This window comes from Dromaius novaehollandiae, chromosome 11 (assembly GCF_036370855.1).
Source record: "Dromaius novaehollandiae isolate bDroNov1 chromosome 11, bDroNov1.hap1, whole genome shotgun sequence".
Taxonomy (NCBI): Eukaryota; Metazoa; Chordata; class Aves; order Casuariiformes; family Dromaiidae; genus Dromaius; species Dromaius novaehollandiae.
In genome coordinates, this window is record NC_088108.1 from 20,508,678 (window position 1) to 20,529,752 (window position 21,075).

General features: G+C 45.0%; 1 protein-coding gene across 1 annotated transcript in view; it reads left to right on the forward strand.

The window, feature by feature from the left end:
• The window catches only part of MCF2 (MCF.2 cell line derived transforming sequence), a 59,512-nt gene that overhangs the window by 15,859 nt on the left and 22,578 nt on the right, over nucleotides 1-21,075 (forward strand). Inside the window, exons 4-13 of the mRNA XM_064518313.1 lie at nucleotides 2,103-2,193; nucleotides 9,663-9,782; nucleotides 10,855-10,971; nucleotides 12,674-12,823; nucleotides 14,558-14,682; nucleotides 15,169-15,283; nucleotides 15,750-15,869; nucleotides 17,043-17,234; nucleotides 18,419-18,610; nucleotides 18,758-18,929. Coding sequence (XP_064374383.1) covers nucleotides 2,103-2,193; nucleotides 9,663-9,782; nucleotides 10,855-10,971; nucleotides 12,674-12,823; nucleotides 14,558-14,682; nucleotides 15,169-15,283; nucleotides 15,750-15,869; nucleotides 17,043-17,234; nucleotides 18,419-18,610; nucleotides 18,758-18,929 — 1,394 coding nt within the window. The remainder of the gene's footprint in view (nucleotides 1-2,102; nucleotides 2,194-9,662; nucleotides 9,783-10,854; nucleotides 10,972-12,673; nucleotides 12,824-14,557; nucleotides 14,683-15,168; nucleotides 15,284-15,749; nucleotides 15,870-17,042; nucleotides 17,235-18,418; nucleotides 18,611-18,757; nucleotides 18,930-21,075) is intronic.

Here is a 21,075-nt window from a genome sequence, read left to right on the forward strand (position 1 = left end):
GTGGTCTGGTTCGACCAGCCGCAAGGAGTCTCTCGGTCCTGCGATGCATCTCACAACTGCAGACTCGGGGATCCAATTTCGAGGCCTGCTGCAAAACATCACAGATCTTATTTTTAGACTGGTGTGTCTTGTAAGACATACAAAATACAGGGTAAGGAAAAAAAGTGACGGGAAGCACCCGGAGACAGCTGATGCCTCAGTCCGGTTATCTGTCTCCACCTCCGTACTGCTGGATGCAAATAAACTCACGCTGTGCAAACATTTATGAGAATGCATTGATTTATTTTTATTGTCAGTGTAAAAGGTACATCGCAGGGCTGGAAATCTGATCCACCTGCAAGGCCTGGATTGCAAACAGTCATAGATTTGCTTGGCTAGCCCCAAAAGAAATTAAAAAATTCCCTAAGGTTTCACGGCTTTTGTGCACCTTGGAGCTTTCTTCTTTGTGTCTTTAACGAAACTGATAAAAGTAAATTAGTCTGCTGAGAGGATACTCTCTGAATATGTCCTTATCATGAGGAAATGACATACTTTGGTGTACTTTTGCTAACTGACAACTTACCACAGTCTGACTGCCTCTTCTGTATTGCTTGGATTTGTTTTTTTCCTTTGGGAATTAAGATGACAGCAGTGTTGTGTAAACAATATTTTATTTTGAATTGTAGCTAGGCGTGAAATATCGTGGGGAATTGTTCTGCTCAAGACATACCTTTGGAAGTTTCAAGATGTGTTGAAAACTCAACCAATTTTATTTTTTCCTCAAACAAAAGGATCCTTTTGATCCCCTCTTGCCCCCACTCTTTAACTGCTCGTGAGGGTTGTGCTGGCAAGTCAGCAGGACTGACGTGACCTTGCAGAATCTTCTAACGTTGCCAAAAGTGTTTTGGCTGGAAAAAGTTTTGCCTGGAAGATTATTCCCAGTCGCAGTGTGTGAAGTTACTTCAGACTTCATTACATGCAAAAATTGTGTGTATGACCCATGTGTAAAATACCTTACGAATGTTCTCTTTTTTGGTAGGCTGCAGGGCCCCTACATAAATTATAAATATGCATGAAAGCTTTGCGCTTGGGTGTGATGTTCCAGATCCATAGGATGTATTTATAGGAGAGCTTGGGAGCTGGATGTTTCTGCCTATCTCCAGACAACTGTTGCTGGGGGCCGAAATGAATTTTTTTTTTTTTTCTATCAGCACAACTTTTAATTTCGTTTCAGTATTTTTGTGGAAGGTGCAGTTATCACATAACGAAGTAGTAAGACGTACATTGAATGGATACTCCTGCGCTGGCTTTAGATGACTTTTTAATGTAGTCAGGTTGCCAAGTATTGTCTGCCACGTGATGGCTCTGAGTAATTGCTCTGAGTAAAGCAGCGTGTGTTTTCACTGGCCAAACACCAGCGTCATTTAAGCCGTTGCTCGCGGCAGGCTGCTCTCGCCGGGTCGTGCCCTGCGCAGATGCCCGACGCCGCTCGCGTGAGCTCCCGCGTGCGCTGGGGATGTGATGTGCGGGTAGGGTGGCATGTAACACGGCTATCCCGTTTCGGCAGCCACAAAACTGGGGTGCAGGTGTCAGTGTTACCCAACTATCGTGTGAATGCGCTCACCTGGGAGGGCTGGGTTACGAGCCCAAGGGCGCAGCCTTGTCTGCATACGAGCACGGATCCGGTCTGTAGCTCAGACCACGCTTGGAGGCAGTATAGTCACCGGGCTGAGCCTCTTGAAGAGTTGTAACCAGACTCCTCGATAAGGCAGTGTTTGAATTAGAGGTAGGAGTTCACCCACAACCACGTGCGTCCCCGAGACTGCTCAACCACCCAGCAAGGAGGCGAAGGCCCCCTCGGCGGCGGCGCGCTGTCGTCCACGCGGGCGCATCTGGGGGTGCCCATCTCCGTGGCCGGGCTGGCGCTGGGCTGGCCGTGAGGTGGCGTTGCCAAATTTCGCTTGGGAGTCTGCCCTGGGGAGCGTCTTCAGGTGGAATCTGGGGAACTGGGAAAAGGTCAAAATGTATTTTGCGTTTGGCGTTCCTGCGTCTGGGGCTTTTCTCGGGACAGTCACATTCCCTCAAAACTTTGTCTGGCTACTTGGTATTTTCTTATCTCATAGTCAACATGAGTCTGACACCAAATTTATCCTAATCCTGGACAGAAGATTGGATACGTGGACATCTGTCAAAATGACTCTTCAAAAAATAGCAGTAAGTCCTCTTTAATGTTAATTCTTTTTAATGTACTAAGGCATCGTGTCCATTATGTATCACATGCAGAAAACATCAGAAACCAGGAGCAGTGATGCTTGTGCTCTCTCTCTAGGTAGTAGTCTGCTTTATGGCCCTATAATTAATCCAGTCATTGCTCTATGCCTAATTTGAATGCATAAATTAGCTGTTTGAGCAGTAACTGATTCATCTGCTTGTGTTTGTGCTTTCTTCATAGTGGTCCAAATGCATTTTGTGCCTTGTTCCATGCTTTTGATGGGTAGAGAATTTGGCTTCATGTATGTTCTTTCTAGATGCTGGTTATTAGTGACAATATATTTTACCTAATTGTCAGTGATTGAAAGTGTTAGATTCTTAAAACAGGCTTCTCATCATTTGTATGTGTGCATGGGTGGAAAAGGATCTATTTTGAATGTGTGTGTATGCATTCATGAATTTTAAATATCTATTACATCAGTTTATATGCTACCCATCATTATATTCTGAAATATCTCAGAAGTAAGCTTTTTTGCAACTCAGCAATGCATTGTGCTTTACAAAATCAGAACATGTTATTACTGCATGTGTAGAGAAGTCACTTTTATAATTGCATGGACTACAGGTAGGAGCTGATTGCTAAGTGCTTTTCCAGCTGGACCATGCCACGTGGGTAAGTAAATGGAAATGTTCTGAGCGTATTATTATTGCCTTTTTTTTTTCCTTCTTGTAATCATTGAACAGAGTTAGATGCATGGATCCATCTGAAAGAGAATGAAACCAACAGCATGTAGTGAGAAAGAGGGCTCTTCGCCCAATCTGCTTAGATCTGGTAAACTTAAATCTTATGCCACCTTAAGGATTTAGTACTGATCCAGCTAAACTTAGCATTAAAAACGTTTGAGCTTTAATGACATTTTGCTGATAGACATCCAGTAGAAGGTGTCTGCTTTAAGAGAGGATTACCTTGTTGGAGTGTGCGTAAGATACTGCTGTCAATGTTTTAGGCTCCAGTTTTTCTGAATTTTGTAGATTGAATTTCCAAGTGTGCAAATCATTAGAGAAAAAGGAGCACTTAAAAAGTAGTTCTTTAAAGTGATCATCAAAATTCACCTCTGCTGCCAGTGTTTGAACTGCTGCTAGCAAGAGCTTTTTTTAAGAATAATGTAGTTGCTTTGCGTAGTCTAGAAGTTTTTAATGTGAAAATTCTGTTCTGATTTGTAGCTGCTACAGAGGTGCCATTCACTGTGCTTAATAAGAAAATATAATTGTTGTGTGACCTTTGATCACCCGACCTGTTTGTATATGTGTATGCATTGCTTGTCCATCAAGAGAAGTGATTGCTGTGTCAGGGCTGTCTGAGTCAATATTGTGGAGGTGCTTCATGCAAAGGGGAGCAAGAAGCAGGAAATCCGTGCCTTTGTGCAGGTGACACAAAGATGAAATCTTGATTTCCTTCCAGTGATAAATCATAACATGCTTCAATAAAAAATCCTTTTTCTGGTCTCAGTATGATTTTGGAAGAGGGAAGTGCAAATAAGCTGAATTTGAAATGCAGAGTGCCCTGATTTTTTCAGAGTGTATATATGCCATTGCAGTTCTGCAGTCGTGCATCTGATCTGGGAAAATTTGCTATCAGGCTCTCCAGGTTTTTGTTTAACTCTTTGTGCATGTAGCTGTTTTGTCTCAGAGTTGCACTAATTGCCTGGGCAACGGAGGCTCGTGGTCGTACTTGCTTGGGAAAGCGAGGCCCTACGTGCCAGTGCCAAGCCTCAGGTTTGGACAGGAGTAGGTTCCCTCACTTTGCATGTAAAACCCTGAACAACTTGAAAGCGTACATTTCGGGTCATAGTAGAGGGAGAAACGGTGAATTTTTAAAATGCGGAGGTCTGGCTCAGCCCCCAGAGCGCAGAGCCGGCGCCAGGTCCAGGATGATTTTGGGCATTCCACCTTAAAGCGCGAGCCGCGGCTGGCAGCCGGAGCGCGCCGCGGGCGCGGAGGACGAGCAGGGCCGCGGCGCTGCTCCGCACGCGGGGCGCGGGCGCGGGGGAGCCGGGCGCGGCGCGGAGCGGCCGGGGGCGGCGGCGGCGGCGGCGGCGCGGGTGGGAGCGCGGGGCTCCCCGCGGCGGCTCGGCACCCCCGGCGGAGCGGCGGGAGCGCGGCGATGGCGGAGGCGAGCCCCCCGCGCGGCGTGCGGCGGCTCCGGAGGGATGCGGTAAGGCTGCGCCCGCAGGGCCCCGCCGCTGCCGCAAGGGCAGCGCAGCGCGGAGCCCCCCGCGCCGGCTGCCGCAAAGCCCGGCCTTCTGGGGCGCGCTAAAATGGAGGCAACGGGGATTCTGGCCAGCATGATTTAAACCGAGCATCTCCGGGAGTATTTTTAGTAACGTCTCCTCGGGAGAACCCGGCTCCTCTTGCGATCTTTATGCACCGCTGTCTTTCGGTGTTTGGAGAGCATCTCCGAGATATCTTATGAAAGGTTTAACGTATTATTCCTACCGTCAGAGAAACCCTTTCTCAGAGAAAGGCTGTGCAAAGCATTTGTTCACTAGCTATGTTAGCAGCATCGTCAGTGGTTAATTCTGCAGCCGGCTAAATAAAGGTAGCAGAACATTTTGGAGTTTCATTCTAGCTATCGGGGAAGTTGAAGCTCGCACTAGCAGTACTTGGCATTTTATCGTTAGACTTTTCCCTGAAAGGACAGAAGAAAGTCATTAACTTCAGCATCTGTACAAAGGCCAGTAGCTTCTTCAGTTTCTGTTGTTCAGAAACAAACTTACTGGCAGAAATTACTTTTTCTTTAACTCCGTTGACTTCTAACCTCACAAATGTCCCTGTGACCTGCAGGGAAGAATATGCCCTGAAAACTGAACTCCTCAAACCACATTAAGTATGTGGTTGGGATGAGATGCTCACAAAGGAGATAACTGCTGTGATGCTTTCCACATGTTCCGCTCTTGTGCTTTATTAGCACAGCTCGTTAGTATCAATTATATCAGGGTTACCTGCATGCTTGCAGTTGAGCAGGCATTTAAATGAGTTGCTGGACTGGGGCCTTAGGGTATTCGCATTTGTGTCCTCAGGACTTGAGGAATTTTCTGAACATGCTGTTTTGCCAGTGAGTTCATAGGAGCAAAGTGTTGCCAACTGTGTGATTTGTGGGAATTGTGCCGATAATTTTCTGTCTTTCCTGATACACTGCAGAGAAATAGCAGAGGGCAAAGGGCGCAGGGGTTACTTTTAGGTTCTTTATTCTATATCACCGAGTCTGTCGAATGTACGAGATCCTTTTTAGTGTTATAAATAATAAGATAAACTATAAGGTAAGATAAGGATGTTTCTGTCTTTGCTTTCTTGAATATGTTACAGGGAAGGGGTTTTTTTCCAGCATTACCTTCAGTATTATTAGAGTTAAGTCTGCAGGTAACTGCTCCAGACTTCGGCCCTTAGAAGAACTAGAATTCTAGTAGTGATCAAAAAAGATATAATCCCTTCAGAAATATATCTCTGAGGAGTTACTGGCCTATATTTTTATTGATTTATTTATTACTTTTCATGCTTTCTCTTAAGTCTGAAAATGGGCACAGGATACAGTTTGACTGGTAGCTGTTTTCTTTCAAGTTTTTTTCCTTTGCTTGTTTGCTTGTTTGTTTTTTTCCATTCTTGAAATACATTAGGTATCATGTGCAAAACTGTATTTCTTTTTTTTAATCTACCCATAAGTGCTGACCTTGATCTTATAAGATCAGCAGAAAAATCCCCAAATGTTTTTTAAACCAAACAGAAATCAAATTACCTGTCCTGCAAATGCAGCTACCTCTGAGGGTGAAACGTATCAAGTAGCAGAAGGATACAGTTGTGCATATATAGGATATAAGGTTTGCTATATCAAAGAAGAGTTTACCTGTCTATCAGATGTGGCAGAGGGATATGAATATCAGATTATGGTCTCTTTTTATATTTTGTGTGGAACATGTTGGCATCCTGCATTTATGAAACTCAAGGTGACCAAAAGCACCTCTGCTGCCCAGAGGTGTTAACACCTTATAGTTATTGCAGACTACTCTTGGCACTCACCTCTGGCTGCATCCTGACCGCTGGTCCCTCTTCCTGGAGCTCTAAGTTTCCCATCCCAGGGCCCAAGCGCGAAGAGGTCCACACTCCATAGCTTCCCAGTGGGAGATAGGGTTCCAAGGTCCGAGCCTGGCTTCCATGGATTCTGTTCTGTGCAGGAAAGATGCAATTGAAATGAAGATTTGAAGGAGAGAGAGGGCAAAACAGACTCATCGCTGCTTGAAATGATGAGCAGGGTTAAATGGGACTGGTGATTCAAGCAGAAAATGAGGTAAGACCAAAGCAGGATGCATCTCTGCCTGGTTGTTGTTCTCAAAGATATTCCTGATACATTCGTCATGAGAAGGTTACAGTAGGAGCTGAAAGTTCAGAGGTCTGGACACACTCTTGGATTTCGGAGCTGGAAACAGTGACTTCCCCCAAACTCTTTGGGACTTCACAGTTGGATTCACTTACGATGGACTGGTGACCATGGAGAAGGGCCTAAAATTACCTCCTCCAAGCTCCTTCAAAGCATTATAAGACTATGGGCCTCAAAAGGCATTGATTAAATTCAGTTTGAGCCATTAATGTCAGAAGGTGCAGGGCCTGTCTTGGAAAGAGAAGACCTACCAGAAACGACGCATCCTTCCCCATTTGTTTGCAGCTTGTGTTGGCTCCTTGACCTTGTTGATGGCTGTTGCTGTTGTCTTGTTTGCGGAGAAATGCCCACTGGGAAATCACCAACCTGCAACATGAGGCTTATGGGGGAAAAGTGGTGGGAGCAAGGGAATGCCATAGGAAAGCCTTGCAGCTCCTAGGCTGCGGACATGGCATCACCACGGACACAGACCAGTGGGCTTTCTGTGGGACCTTTTTAGTGCCGTGGGACGTGTTGGAGCACGAAGAGCATTAAGGACTGGCCAGGTCAGCCAACGGGCCCAGAAATAGTATTGGCAGCATTTAATGGGTCCAACAGGCGGGCAGCATGGTGAAGCGGGAGAGGCAGCCGACTTCTCTGGGCCAGCTTGGAGAATGAATGCTGAGTTTGCCAGAAACTTTCTAGTGAAATATTTATGCTGTAAATTTTCAATTCATCCCAAATGTTTGCAAGACTGTGCCAGGTCTGGTCATGCTTTCCTCGGCAAAGGCTTTCTGCATCCCTGCTGGAACTTTTGCTTGATTTTGGAAAGTGAGAAACGTCTCCAACTCCTTGGAAATCTCCAGGAGCCTGTGGATGATTTGCTGTCTAGTGACATGGGAAGCTCAGGTTTAAATTCCTGAGCTGAGCAGGGGATCAGAGACGTGCTTCTCTTCAGACCCAGCAGTGCCCTGTAACGGGCCTGTCGGATAGCGTAACGTGGTTGTCTCGTGTGAGAGCTGATTTTCGTTTTATAGATGGTTAAATAGGCATTGGAGCAAGGAGCTGAGCCCGGATCTCCTGCGGCCTCTCACGCGCATGGGCTTGGTGTTGTTTCACTGTGGTTGTGTGAAAGATCCGTGAAAGGTTTCAGTTTTGTCCAGAAACAGAGGGGGGAAATATTTTGGAATTGCAAGATTTTGTAGGATGGGAAAATGTTTCCTGTTAGCCCTAGATAACATTAATCATCTAAGAGCCTTAGACAAGGTTTGCCTTGGAGTTTGCGAAGATTTGGTGACTCCGTGGCCGGGTTCGGGTATCTGGCCCAGCTGCAGGTTTGAGCGGGACGGGAGCTGGTTGTTCTGGTTTCCTGCAGCCTTCGCCGTGTGCCTGGGGCTGGCGGCTGTTTTAGAAGTGTTTTGTGTTAAACAGGCGCTGTGCGGTGCTGGGATACAGCGTCCGGGGCCCGGAACATGCAGAAGCTTTTTCAGTATTTAGTGGTTTGCTCTTGATGCTAACGCCAAATCTTTATCCCTGGCACAGTTCTTGTTGACTTCAAAAGGGTATTAATTTGGCACTTCATTCACTTTCATTTCTTTGTTTTTTCCACTCCTGCTTAAAATCTCCCTCTATATATATATGCAAATCAATATATTGAATTTATGTGGCTTATTTGATCCTAAAAGTCACTATCCATTTCTAAGTGGAGTTGTGGGCAACAGAAGCTACAACCTTTCCAGACCTTTCCTATGAAAGAAAAAGCAGCAAGTGAATGAATTACGGTGTAATTCAAGGATGTCAGAGCTCAACTGTAAATTATGGTTTTTTTTGAAAAACACTAATCGCATGTTTATGGAAGCAATCCATGTTTCCAAGGCAGAGATTAAGTGCCCTGCAGTGCAGAGTATCTAAACATGTTCATTACTCTCACCCATGGTGTAGATGCTACTATCATCTTTCTTCCTATGTGGCCAGCTCACAGCTCTGCTGTGCAGTAGAGGAAGGAGTGCTGCACCGGGACGCCGATGTAGCTGGTCTGCAAGCTGGAGAAGGGCCGTCGCTGATAGAGGAGCCACCACCATCGCTGGGCTGATGGTGGTCAGTGCATGGTCCCGGGATGGCCCAGTCCCAGCTTGCTGTCACGCCTGACACATTTAACGTTCTTAGGTTTGAATAAAAAAAAAACAAAACGGGGGAATATATGGAGAGATGTATCCTGGCTTGCCTGGATCTGAGAGAAAATACATACTTCTTAATTAACTCAGGTCTTTGCCTCGTGCACTTATCCATAATTTAATGATGTGACTCCTAGTTCCTTAGAAATTCTTTCTCATTCTCAAGCACCCTTTTCACTGATCTATTTAAAAATGGACCTGCCAACCATATGCTTGGAAAAAAGGCTCTAGCAGCACAGACAGGAAATTCCAAATTCTTGCCGCAGATTAAATGTTGCCTGATAATCATCAAGGACTAGCAGATTAGGCTTGATGCAGTTATGGGACGATTAGTGAGTCTGGGAATAAACTGTGTATTCCCGATCTATCTGTTAGTCTATTTGATGTTCCAGCCTTCCATTCCCTGTCAAATCGTAATTTGTCTCCCTAAGTTACAGTGCTGGACACGATATAAAGTCTTAAAGTTTATTATCAATGGCCCTTCAAGGCAGATGGCTGAACTCCTGCTTGTTACAAAAGGAAGTGGGACTACATGATCCCTTCACTAATAAGTCAGTTGACTGTATACCACTCGTAATATCTTCCCTCATTTTGAAAATACATGAGCCTGCAAAAGTCTTGCAGCCCCTTGGTGGGATTGCAGGCTGCCGGGCAAGCACTTGGAGTGCGGGACACCTCCCTGTCCTGGGAAACACGGACTCCAACTTAGAGCAGACCAAAGCGAGAAAAAGGCTAGCAGTAAATAGAAGCAGGGAGCAGTCAGGGGCAGTCAAGAAAAAAAAAACCCCGCAAAGCTTGTTTGTTTTCCCCTCTTTTATAGGCATTTGAAAACAGTCACTTTGACCGGTCAGGTGCCCAGGTTGACTGTCGTCTCTGTTTTCTTGCAGGCCTCTTTCCCGGGCAGCCTGCACTTAGTGATGGTTCTCCGTCCCACGGGGTTTTTCCAGCGCACCTTCACTGACATTGGATTTCGGTTTAGTCAGGAGGATTTTCTACTCAAATTACCGGTACGCACATCCAGGCGCCCAGGGACTGACCGTGCCCCGGGCGCCCGAGGTGCGGCAGTGTCTGCACGCCGCCCGCAGCTACGCCTGGCGTAACCGGAGCGCCTCTAACCGTGATGCCATGTTCCCACCAAATCTCTCTCGCAACATTTCCAGCACCCTACGGCAAAGATTGCTCCCCGCGGAGCATGCCCGTGCTAGTGGGTGGTGGGTTCGTAAGCCTGCCGATACCCCCCCATATCAGCTGCACACCTCCGTGGAGGAGAAGACAGTGCTCAGGAATTAACTTTGGTTTGATGGCCAGTGACACATCCCGTGAAGTTTTTACTATCAGTGCCACCCATAATCACTGCTTTCATCTCAGTGTAAACACGTTACTGACATCATGTTGGTATTTATTTCTGAAATAGCCACTGAAATGGGTTTGTATTCTCAAGTGAAAGTTTCAGAAGGTTTTGAAGCCACCTTGCTTATAGGACCTAGCGAGAATAATTAAGAAAAGAGAACTATTCGTTCAGAGAGTCCAAGGCTGACACAATTACAGACTCACAAAGCACACTCGTGGTTTTTCTGTAGAAAAGAATATAGCTTTCACAAACTGTGCATTTTTCACTCTAAAATGATCATCACTTGCACAGTTTTGAAAATTCATGATTCATATCACAGGAAAGATTAAGACACAGAAAAATTCATGAGTATGTATTTATATGAAATTGGCCACTGCTTCAAGAGGTGTTAAAACTTATGTATTTTTCCAGAGGACTGGAAAAATCATCTTTTAAAAAACCATGCCTTAGCTTTGCTTTTGACTCTGATCTGCAGTCAGGTACTGCAGCATCTCACTGTACTTTGCATTTAAGAAAGAAGGCATGTGGGGTATCAGGGTTGACTTTAAAAAGAGTGAAATATATAAAATAAAAGCCGTATTGAGCCGTAAGCATAAAAAGAAGACCCTCTTGTCGAACAATATTTAGAGCAAACCCAATTTTTTTGATACATGAAAGATTTCCAGGCTTGACTCGTGTGTTGAATAGAAGCGATGCTTAACCAGCTAACAGCGTTCCCTTGTCCGTAGGTTGTTATGCTGAGCTCCGTTAGCGATCTGCTGACGTACATTGATGAAAAGCAGTTAACGCCGGAGTTTGGAGGCACCCTGGAGTACTGCCACAGCGAATGGGTCATCTTCAGAACGGTGCGTGCCGGCGTGGCGCGGGGCTCGCGGCCGGTCGCGGCAGGGCGGGTAAGGCCTGGTCCTCAAAGTGGCGAGAGCGACAGCCCCTCCTGCGCGTCTCCTAAGAGGCATCGAGCGTTGGGTAGCTGAAAGTAGCCCTTGAAGCCACTGTGTTTCTCGGAGAAGATTTGCAAAGGTGTCAAGTGGAGTTAAGCACTCAATGGGTTTATAAGGGAGTTGCATAATTAACTCCCTTAGGCTCCTTTTGAAATTGCTCCCGGAAGATCCATCTTCTTAAATCGTTATTAGAATTCCCATAATGGTAAATACAGAATGTATATTTTTAATAATTATTGCTTCAGGTAATTAGTATCACAAATGTTTTGGGGAACTAGGCCAATAGGGATGCTTCTGCACATTGACTGAATTCAGAAACTTTCCTTTTTTTTTTTTTTCTTTGCAAGAATTTTCCTTTAATATTGCCAGGATCTCTGTGGAATCAGGCATTTGATTCCCTGAGCTGTGCCTTGCCATGCGTCTCTGCGCTTTCTGTACCCTCATGTCTCTGTTCTCTGTATGCTCTTGGATTTCCCTGGAATCTGCTCTCGGATTAATGACAGGCTCAGTTCCCAATTACCTTTGCAATAGGTCAAAACACTGATGAAAACATGTACCAGACTGACCCTCGTGCCCCCTGTCCTGCAGCATCATCCACACAGGCAGATGTGGAGCTCAGTGTGAAGACGAAAGGGCAGGACATTGTTGCTGGAAGGGTTTAAGCTACTGCTCTGCTGTTTTTGCCCATTTACACTGGTGCACTGTCGCCTTCATGAATGTTTTAATTTTTCATTCTTGGTTTTGTTCTTTTGCACAACGTGTTACATCAGCAGTGACATAGCTCTCACGCTTTAGCTGTTGGAATGACAGAAATGTTAAAAGTTAATCTAAGAAAATGTTGAGGTTCTAGAACAGAACTGGAAATAGTAGGTAAGTGTCCATTTTGCAGGGGGGCCAGGAAAACACGCGTGGTCGTCTTGACACCTTGTGCCCGCTGCTAGTCCACCCGCGTGTTACGCACCATCTCCTCTCACAGGCAGTGCTTACGCCCCAAGCCAGTGTATCACTGTCTGAGGAAGACTAGGAATCACTCCGCTGCACACTGTTGTCCCGTGTCTCTTGGTGAAGCTGCAGAGGATGTAGCCATGATGCCAGGCTGCTTTGCAACCCCCTCTTTGGACTTGTAAAGCTGGAAACATCTCTCAGCAAGAAGCCAAATACATCTCCAAGCCCTGTTGTCTGGAAGTGGTTCCTGGCATGGGCTAACCAGGAGGAGGATGACAGAAGAGGGAGTACAGAAATGTGAGAGTTGGATCCTAAGGTGGATCCTGCTATATACCTCCAATATGTGTTAGGAAAAATCTCATAGTGCCTAAGGACAGGCAGCAGAAAACGAAGCATGAGATATCTGTGCCCAATGCTGTCCTTACTGAAGTCCCTGTTTGCATTCAGGCTGTACTAGAAGCCAGTTGGCCGTGTGCTCCTGGCTGCTATCTAACACGCAGAAGTGCACAGCAGCTCGGCGTAAAGTGGACCTCTCACCGCCTCTGTATGAATAAGCTGTTTAGCTTCCTTGCAGATCTCAGCCTGGTATCTTAATGCGTTCGTAACGAGCTTTTGGAATATCCTGAAGCCCAAGCTGATTGCACTTCTTGTCTCCCACCAGGCAATAGAGAGTTTTGCACTAACCGTGAAGGAAATTGCCCAGATGTTGCAGGCTTTTGGCACGGAGCTGGCGGAGACCGAGTTACCAGAGGACATGTACTCGATCGAGCGCATCCTGGCACTGCGCACCGAAAAGTACTACCAGCTCAAGGTAGGTCTCACCTGAAACTCAGCCGCGTGTTGGCAGCTGTTGTTCACATGGCGAGACAGGATCTCCGGGTTTTGACTGCCTGTTTGTTTGAGGCTCACTCCTCCTTCCCTCCCAGGCATGTGTATGTGTTGACAGACAAAATAAAACACAGCATGACTACTTCTGTATGTTACACTTACATTTGCCTTTCATTCAAATAAATTTCCATGCCAACATCCAGCAAACTGTCTCAGCTGCCACCTGCTCACCGGCCAGAGAAGTTGGTGTCTGGAGCGCGCTCCATGTCTGCGCTTCGTGCTTTTTGCTGGGAAGCCGTGGCTTGACCGAGCATCCAAGGTGAAGGTTTACTGAGAACGTATGCAGTACAGCGTATACAGCATTCGTGGCACAATCCCTGTCTTAATGTGAGCCTTTGTGTTTCACATTAAATGGCATTTGTTTCTTTAACATTTTAAGATTTTTTTCAACTACTTGCGATTAAAATTATTATAGGATTTAGTGGAAGATTTGGTACAGCCCGCTGCTGCTGTCAGGCTGTTACTTGTGCTGCCCCCGTGCATTTCCGTGCACAGCCTCGGCCCCATGGCAAAGCCCTCGCTTCCTAAACAGGACGCCCCTGTTAACGGCAGTGCTGTGGGGTTGAGGAATGAGGTCCTTTGCTTTGTGACAGGATACGTCTACATACATCAAAGTGTATCTGTTTTCATTTACAATCATTTGTCATTCATGTGACAGAGACTTCCCAGAAGGCTGCCAGTCAGAAAAGAGCAGAACGACATCCCGCGTGGATTGGGTGCAGGCACATATGTGTGTGTGCGTGTGCATGGAAAGTATAACTATAAACACAGCACATGGACCTCTACTTCTTCTTTAAAAACAAAGAGAGGTGTAATAACACAGCAGCTACATGTGCTGCCATATGTTTGATTTAAACTTTATGCTTAGGACTATATCCAAAGCGTAGGGAGCAAATATCAGAGAACTTAATCCTGTATGTAAACAGACTGGTAATACACACTTTTCTCTGTGGGGAAATGAAAAATATCATGTGTTTTCATTAGCATACAAAGCACAGCAGTATTCAGTACAAGGCATCTGTTGCTTTTAATACCTCGTCCGTTAATTTAAAATATCAAAAACATTCTTTGGCTTTTGACTCAAATGAAGTCCATTGGCTTTTTTCTGTTTTCTTTCTAAGATCATGAAAGATGAAAGTAGATGAGAAACTGTGCACAGATTGTGATGACAGCAACACATGGGATCCTTGTAGCTCTCATGACAACCAAAAGATTGGTGCAGCTGATTCCTGCATGCAAATAATGAGTAGATCAGAACAATTTAGGAAGCTGTGAACAGCTCCGTTCAGTTATGTACCTGAACAGAAGCCAGTTGCAAATGCAGTGGAAAAAATGACAGAAATTACTTGAACGGAGTAACTAAGAAATTACTCTTTTGATATACTGAATGGGAAAAAATCAAGTTAACACCTGTCTGACGATAGGGCTGGTGTATCTAGCGTACAAGAAAAGGCTTTCGACTGCCCATGGTGTCACCTCCTCCAGCCCTGGTGCTGGCCCTGTGCTGGGGGGCTCAGGCGTCCGCCGGGGCCCTCCGGTCTCGTGCATCGCTGCTGCTGCTGCGTTTTGTAACAGGGAAACTGAAGCAGCAGGAGAAACGTGAGATGGCTTAGCTCACAAAAAGTGGTCCTAATCAGCAATGTTTCGTGTTATGCAGGAAGATATTACAGCAGTCAAAAAAGAAGGAAACTTGCTTTTAAGTAATTTAGAAGAGCCTGACTCCGGTGAATGCCGTGAGGACCAGCACCGCGAGAGACCCGGGGACTGGGAAACTGTGAATCGGTGAGTGTGCGGTGTTGCTTATTTGAATGATTCTTGAGGGAAAACACTCTGACTGTATAACTGTGGGGTGCTGTTTAGGTCAGCTGTGGAAAAGGTGCAGACAAAGATACCACAGTTCTGCTCCAGACCCCTCAAATTGCTGGGTGACTTCTGTCAAGCGACTTTGACCTCCTCTGACTTGTTTGCCCACCTCTGTGATGAAGCTGTGGAGCAGATGCAGTGTTCTCCAGTGCAAGGCTCTCGGGTAGCATTCAGATAAGATGGAGATAACAACAACTGCTTCACATAGATGCTTTCATCTGTAATGATGATTTCATTCAAGTTCTTTTTGAGATCTCCACAAGCCACATAAACCTGCCTACTGAATTCGAGCAAGTGATGAGCTTGGGCCCAGAAGGCCTAAATAGGTGATATTTCTAGGGCTTGTTCCTCTTTGCTTCTCCTCTATTGGCAAATTCTTTGTCTTCTCTTCTTTCTGTACTCAAGGTTACTTGGTCAGCTGCGTGAGATGGAGACTGCTTTTGATGGCTTCTGGGAAAAACACCAGTTAAAAATGGAACAATATTTACAACTGTGGAAGTTTGAGCAAAGTTTTCAAGAGGTATGATCAGATGCACTACTTCTCTTAACAGAAAGAAGAGTCGGGGGAGGGAAAAAAAAGGAGGGCAGAGTAGAGTGTTTTTATGCTTTTTAATTAGAGTTCTTTCCAGCACATGGTGATGAGGTAACTAGATTAACTAGATCTAACTCTGAACGAGTTAAATCAAGTCTGCAATTACTACAGGGTGTTCAATTTATGCTGCTTTTCTGTGACTCTGACTAGCAGGGTAGCTGGATTGGGAAGACCACTGTGCTTCCTCATTCAGAGCTAATTTAGATATCATTGCCCTGCAGCCACATAGATTTCATGGACAGGAGCATCTTTGAAATTAGAAATTAGTTTTTGGACTCTAGTTTTATTATTGTATTTAGCAGTCTGAGCTATAATGTGATTAACTTTTGGTCTGAGAATGATTTTATGCCTGTGCTTTGTATCATTTTGCAGCAATCTTCTTTTCTGTGTCTAGGTCAAGAACACCATTGAATTTTTAATGGGTCAGCAAGCGGAAGTGCCTGACACTGGAGATAGCGTCTCCCAAGTAAAACAAAGGCTCAAAGACTTGGGTCATTTAGATGGTATGGCTCAGGTGAGATAATCTTTCATAGGAAAGGTGCACTAATGAAACGGAAGAGGCACGTTCTGTGTTTGTGGTAGGAGATGTTTTCTGAAATGGCCCGATTCTAGTGTCATTCAGCGGTAAGTGGCTGCACTGAAGTGTTGATTTCATCTCTTTCTGCCCTGTGCAGCAAAATTGTGATCACACTGCAAACCAGGAACAGGGTATTTAATTATCATAGCTGAAATAAATTGCTGAGCCACCATGAAAATCCAGATCAGATAAATGTCTGAACATAGGGCAGGCGTGGGAGTTAATGAGCTGGAAGAAGAATTATTTATATGTGAAGTGCTTTAGCTATTCTAATAGCCAGAGACTTGTTAACAGGCACATGGAGAGGCAAAAAAGTTGCTATCCTGAAGCGTCTGTGATTTGAACATAACATATGGATGAAGGATAAGAGATGTAGCTGAAAAAAAGAGTGAAGAGAGATGATTCACAGGAGCCTGGCTGAGACTGTGACTACTGTGAAGGGATGTGCTTGTCGCGGGGGAGAAATCCTGAGGGATTCGGATGCAGCCCCTGGAGGCTCCCTTGAAAATGAGAGCAGTGGGGGAAAGGTCTAAGGCTTTTTGGCCATTTGGAGGAAATTTTTCTCGAGAGTGGGAGGAGGAAGAAAAAGCATGGCAGAGTAGGTGCAACAGGGAAGCAGTCCCAACAGAAAGCCAGCACTGGAGAAGATATAATAAAAACCATTACACCGACCAAGATGTGCATGTAAGACAGCATGGTCTTTGCATCAAGCTTTGTTACAAACAGCCGGGTTTGTTTTCACTATAAACCGTAACTGCTCAGTTCCCTTTCATGCTCATGAGCATGGCGTGCCTAAACTGGACATGGGATGTATTTTTTAGAGGGCTGTTCCTGGCGATGGCAGCAGTGCTTAGCCAGCAACCATTCACAGCATAATTAGTTAGGTGAAACATTTTCTTCTTCTTCCTCCTTTGGATGGTGAAAGCTTTTTTCCCAGACAATGGGTGCCATCGTATGCTGCACAAAACCACCCACTCTGGCCACTCCTAATGGCAGTCATTTCCAAAAGTACCTGAAATCAGGTAAAATGATAAAGTGCATGTAGGTATTTGTAGACATTTTGTCATTATTTCACTAAATGTGCGGTCCTTTCTCTTCCTGTTGCTGAAGGACCTGATAGGGAAGGCTCAGGTGGTGATACTACATGGACACCAGCTAGCAGCAAATCATCACTACGCACTCAACTTGATCTGCCAGCAGTGCAACGAGCTGCGGCACCATTCCGACGTCTTGTCGGATGAGATCAAAAGGAAGCACGCGCGGCTGCAGAAGACCTTGGATCTTCATACCCGCCTTCAGCAGGTAGAGTGCAGAGATACAGCACCCTGGGAAGTAGTTAGCCTCTCCATGTAGTTAGCCTCTCCACTTTTTAGCTAGAAGCATCTTGTTTAAAATTTGCAACTCTGCTTCAGCGATTCATGTCAGGAGAGCATTCCCCAAGGGGAGGGAGACTGCTGTGCCCCTCACTTAGCTGATCCGTTAGCAAACAGGTATCCGTTGGTACTGGAAATAGTCAATAGAAAGAGGTAGGTGTCTCCAGAGGGCAACTCAGAACACCAAAGTTCAGCTGCTGTTGTTGCTCACGCTTTCTTTCATGGTGCCTCCGTGTGTTAATTGACTTACGAGGCTTTTAAACTCAGTGCAATAGAGGTAACACTTTCAAATAAGCTCCAGGCCTTTTTTGTTAGGGATTTATTAAGAAACAACATAGCTGACTGTATAATAAGATGACAGATTAGTAGATATGTCCAGCTGCTGTGTGCTGACATGGAAGTGGAGTCATGCGGCTCCACTGCTCTTTGATATCTTAATCAGCATCGAAAATTAATTTAGGAAAATACATGCTAATTAGGCCAGAAGGCACAGGATTGTAGTATGCTTGAAGCAGTCGAGAGAAGCAGCAAAGTTATGACCCTGTGTGTGCTACAGTTTGAGAGTGTTAACTGAACCCTGAGCTTGGCATTCAGCCCTTACTTATGTGTATTAAATGCAGAACTTTAAACTGCAATTTAAATTGCTTATTTTGTTAAAAATATGAATGCAGTTATTTTGATTATTCCTCACAACTCATATTTGCACTGAGCCAAGCATTTATCTCAGGAAACCCACCTATCACACTGTAAGCTCTGATTTTCCCCTTCAGCTTTCTCAGTTGGATAAAGTAATGGACTGTTGATCATATGGTTCAGCTATGCACCAAACTCTGCTTTTTTTGCCCGTCATATTAGTGATTTTCTCCAGGTAGAAGTGAGAGCAGAACTTGGCTGGGTATGTTGAGGAATGTAGTCACCCTCCAGAAAAATGCAGCCTTTCTTCTTGTTACCAAAATGCAATAGTTGCTTAGATCTTTAGCAGCACTAAAATTCAAAATACAGATCCAGTAAATGAGAACCGAAGGTGGGGCAGATATTTGTTGTGGGTACTTGGGTTTAGCAGGGGCGCCGCTCACTGTCTCCTCTCCTGTGTTTGCCCTGTGCTGTCATCAGGCCCTGCAGTGCTGTGACGAAGGTGCCTACCTGCTCGCTAACCAGCAGATGGATAAATGCCAGTCTAAAGAAGGCGCTCAGAAAGCTCTCCAGGACATAGAAAGATTTCTCGAAAGCTCCTCGCCCTACTTAAGCTATGATCCCCAAGCCCTGCTTTATGATTTTGAGTCAGTCTTAACGTCTGAATTAAAGGTAAGTAACCCCTCAAGTTCCTCATCACCTAAGTAAAAAGCCAGATCAGACTGTGTTGCAGTGCTGTCAGCTTTTCACTTCTCTGTTTTGGGTCGAAGTGCAGAATAATGGTAGTTATTCGATCATGGGAATCTCCACTCTCCACAGTGCCAGATACAGTCAGTGCAGGTCAAGCTTGAAAACGTCCGAACCATGTTTGAGAATCGCCAGTCTTGCTTCAAGAAGCTGTTGGACAAACATGTGCGGCCCGTCCAATTAGTAGCCCCTCGGCCAGAAAATCCCCCACGATCAAAATCACCGTTATTCTCTCCCAAACACGGTAAAATATTTTAAACTTACAGTATCTTCAGATGTTAATTTTGCTCTGAGCCAGGAAGAGTAAAGCTAAGGCCAGTTTTGAGGAACCAACTAGACCTTGCTGGCTGATACAGAGTTGCTGTATAAATGTTAAATGTGTATGAGCTAATTTAATATCCTTTCAATTTCTGTGCCTTGCTTCCCATTTCTGAGTGAGGAACGTGGTGTGGAAGTCTCATGCAGAGTGCATGGACTGGCTGGTTGTACATAGGTCTGTGCCACTGTGTTGGCTCTGTGTGTACTTCACAGCTACAGGCAGGGCTCCAGACCTTTCTCTGTGTGCTGCACATTTTTCCAAACTCCAAAATAATGGCGCTTCCAAATTTCTTAATATGTTTTCTTGTTTTTATAAGGCGAGACCACATAGAATGGGCAAAGATGACCAAATAAAATTAATGCAATATTTTTTCCGCTCCCTCTGTAGGAATGCGTTACAAAATGCCTTCTGCAGCTCAGGCTGCCTTGGTTGGGACTGGTTGTGTGATATGTATCCGCACTTTTTGCTCAGTGAAAAGAGAGCCATAAACAGTGCATACTTCCAGTTCTGCTTCACTAGCATCCTACTGGGCTGAACTGGTGAATTAATACTACAGGCAAAAGGGCAAGATTTATAAATTTATGAGCATACTTATTCTCTAAATCAAAAAGCTCCCATTAGCAATCTCTTTGTGTCGAACTGGAACTGATGTAAAATTAGACTGGCATTTGCAAAGGAGTCTATAGAAATGGGGGACTCGAATCTCATGAACATAAGCGAGAAGTCGGATGCTTAACTCCCTTTGAATATTTGAAAATGTCTCCCATAAATCTGAATTGTGGAATAAGTAATGTTCATAAAGGTACAAATTCTGGCTGAGTCAAGGTTGTTGAATGTTCTGCCTAGATTCTGGTGATGGGATTTGGCGCAACGTTAGCTTTGAATTATAAAATTAAAGCTTGCATCCTTAGCAGCCCTGTGTATATCAGAATTTAAAAGTGTTTCAAAGTAACATTCATATTCTTTAAACCAGCAATGTGCTAAGTTATGTGGCAATATTAAACCCAGCGATCTGACTGCTTAAAACAGTTAAACAGTTTTGATGTGCTTTAATACAAAAATGTTTATGATGAACTAGCGAATATTGGTTATGGTGAATAGTAGTAGGTGCAACACACACAAACAGTAAAAGTAACTCCAATTCAGGGAGTTTTATGAGTGTAAATAATCAAGCCAGCGAAGGGAGGGGAATGCACCTAGATGCAGAGAGGGGAATTAAGCTGCTCTAGATGCAGGCCAGTGCTGCGAATAAATCCCTGATTTCCTTCTGAATGTGGCCAACACCATGTTCATGAGACCACACTGCCCTCTGAACCTGTCCTCAAACCAGAAGGGAGGCTCCGAGTCTCAAAAATTAAAGTATAGCCCATTTTTCCTGTTGCAAGTGTTTTAGCTTTCCAGTAACACGAAAGGATGAAGACGAAATCATTGACTTAAAGAATAGGGGTAAATAGATGGGTTTTGTGAGACCATCATCAATGGGCTAGACCTACTTGATGCACTTGCTTTAAGGGTTGCACGTTTTTCTAGCAAAGACACTCGCTCACTGGTAACGCCCAGGCATCCTCCGTTAATCACATTCCTGAAGGACATGATCAAGCATCTTGAAATGAGCATAGCCAGCAAGAGGGGAAAGACAAAAGGCTCTTCTTTGGATGTTTCATGCCCAGAGATCTTTTTAGTAAGGCCTCTGTTTGACAGAAAACATCAAAATGCTGAGGGCCTGCTGGTGGGATGTAGTGCCAAAGGAGCGTGCTGGGCTCTGCTGAGAGCGCTTTGAGATGCATGGGTTTTATGGCATGGGTTGAAACCGTACCACCTCTGGACACATACACTTTCGTCCTTTTTTCTTTCTTTTTCTCCTCTCCTTTTTTTTCCCCCTTCTTTTTCTGTCAAGGAGAGGCGCTGCTTCTTTCACGTTTGCTCTGGATTTGAAGCCAGTCTGATAAGCGTGGTTCTAATTTTGAAACCACTTTTGGAAAACAAAGAATAAAACCACCCCATCCTGAACCATAAAATGCAACGAGATGTGTGGCGGCAGTGCAAGAGGCCGTGGTGGAGTCTGAGTGCT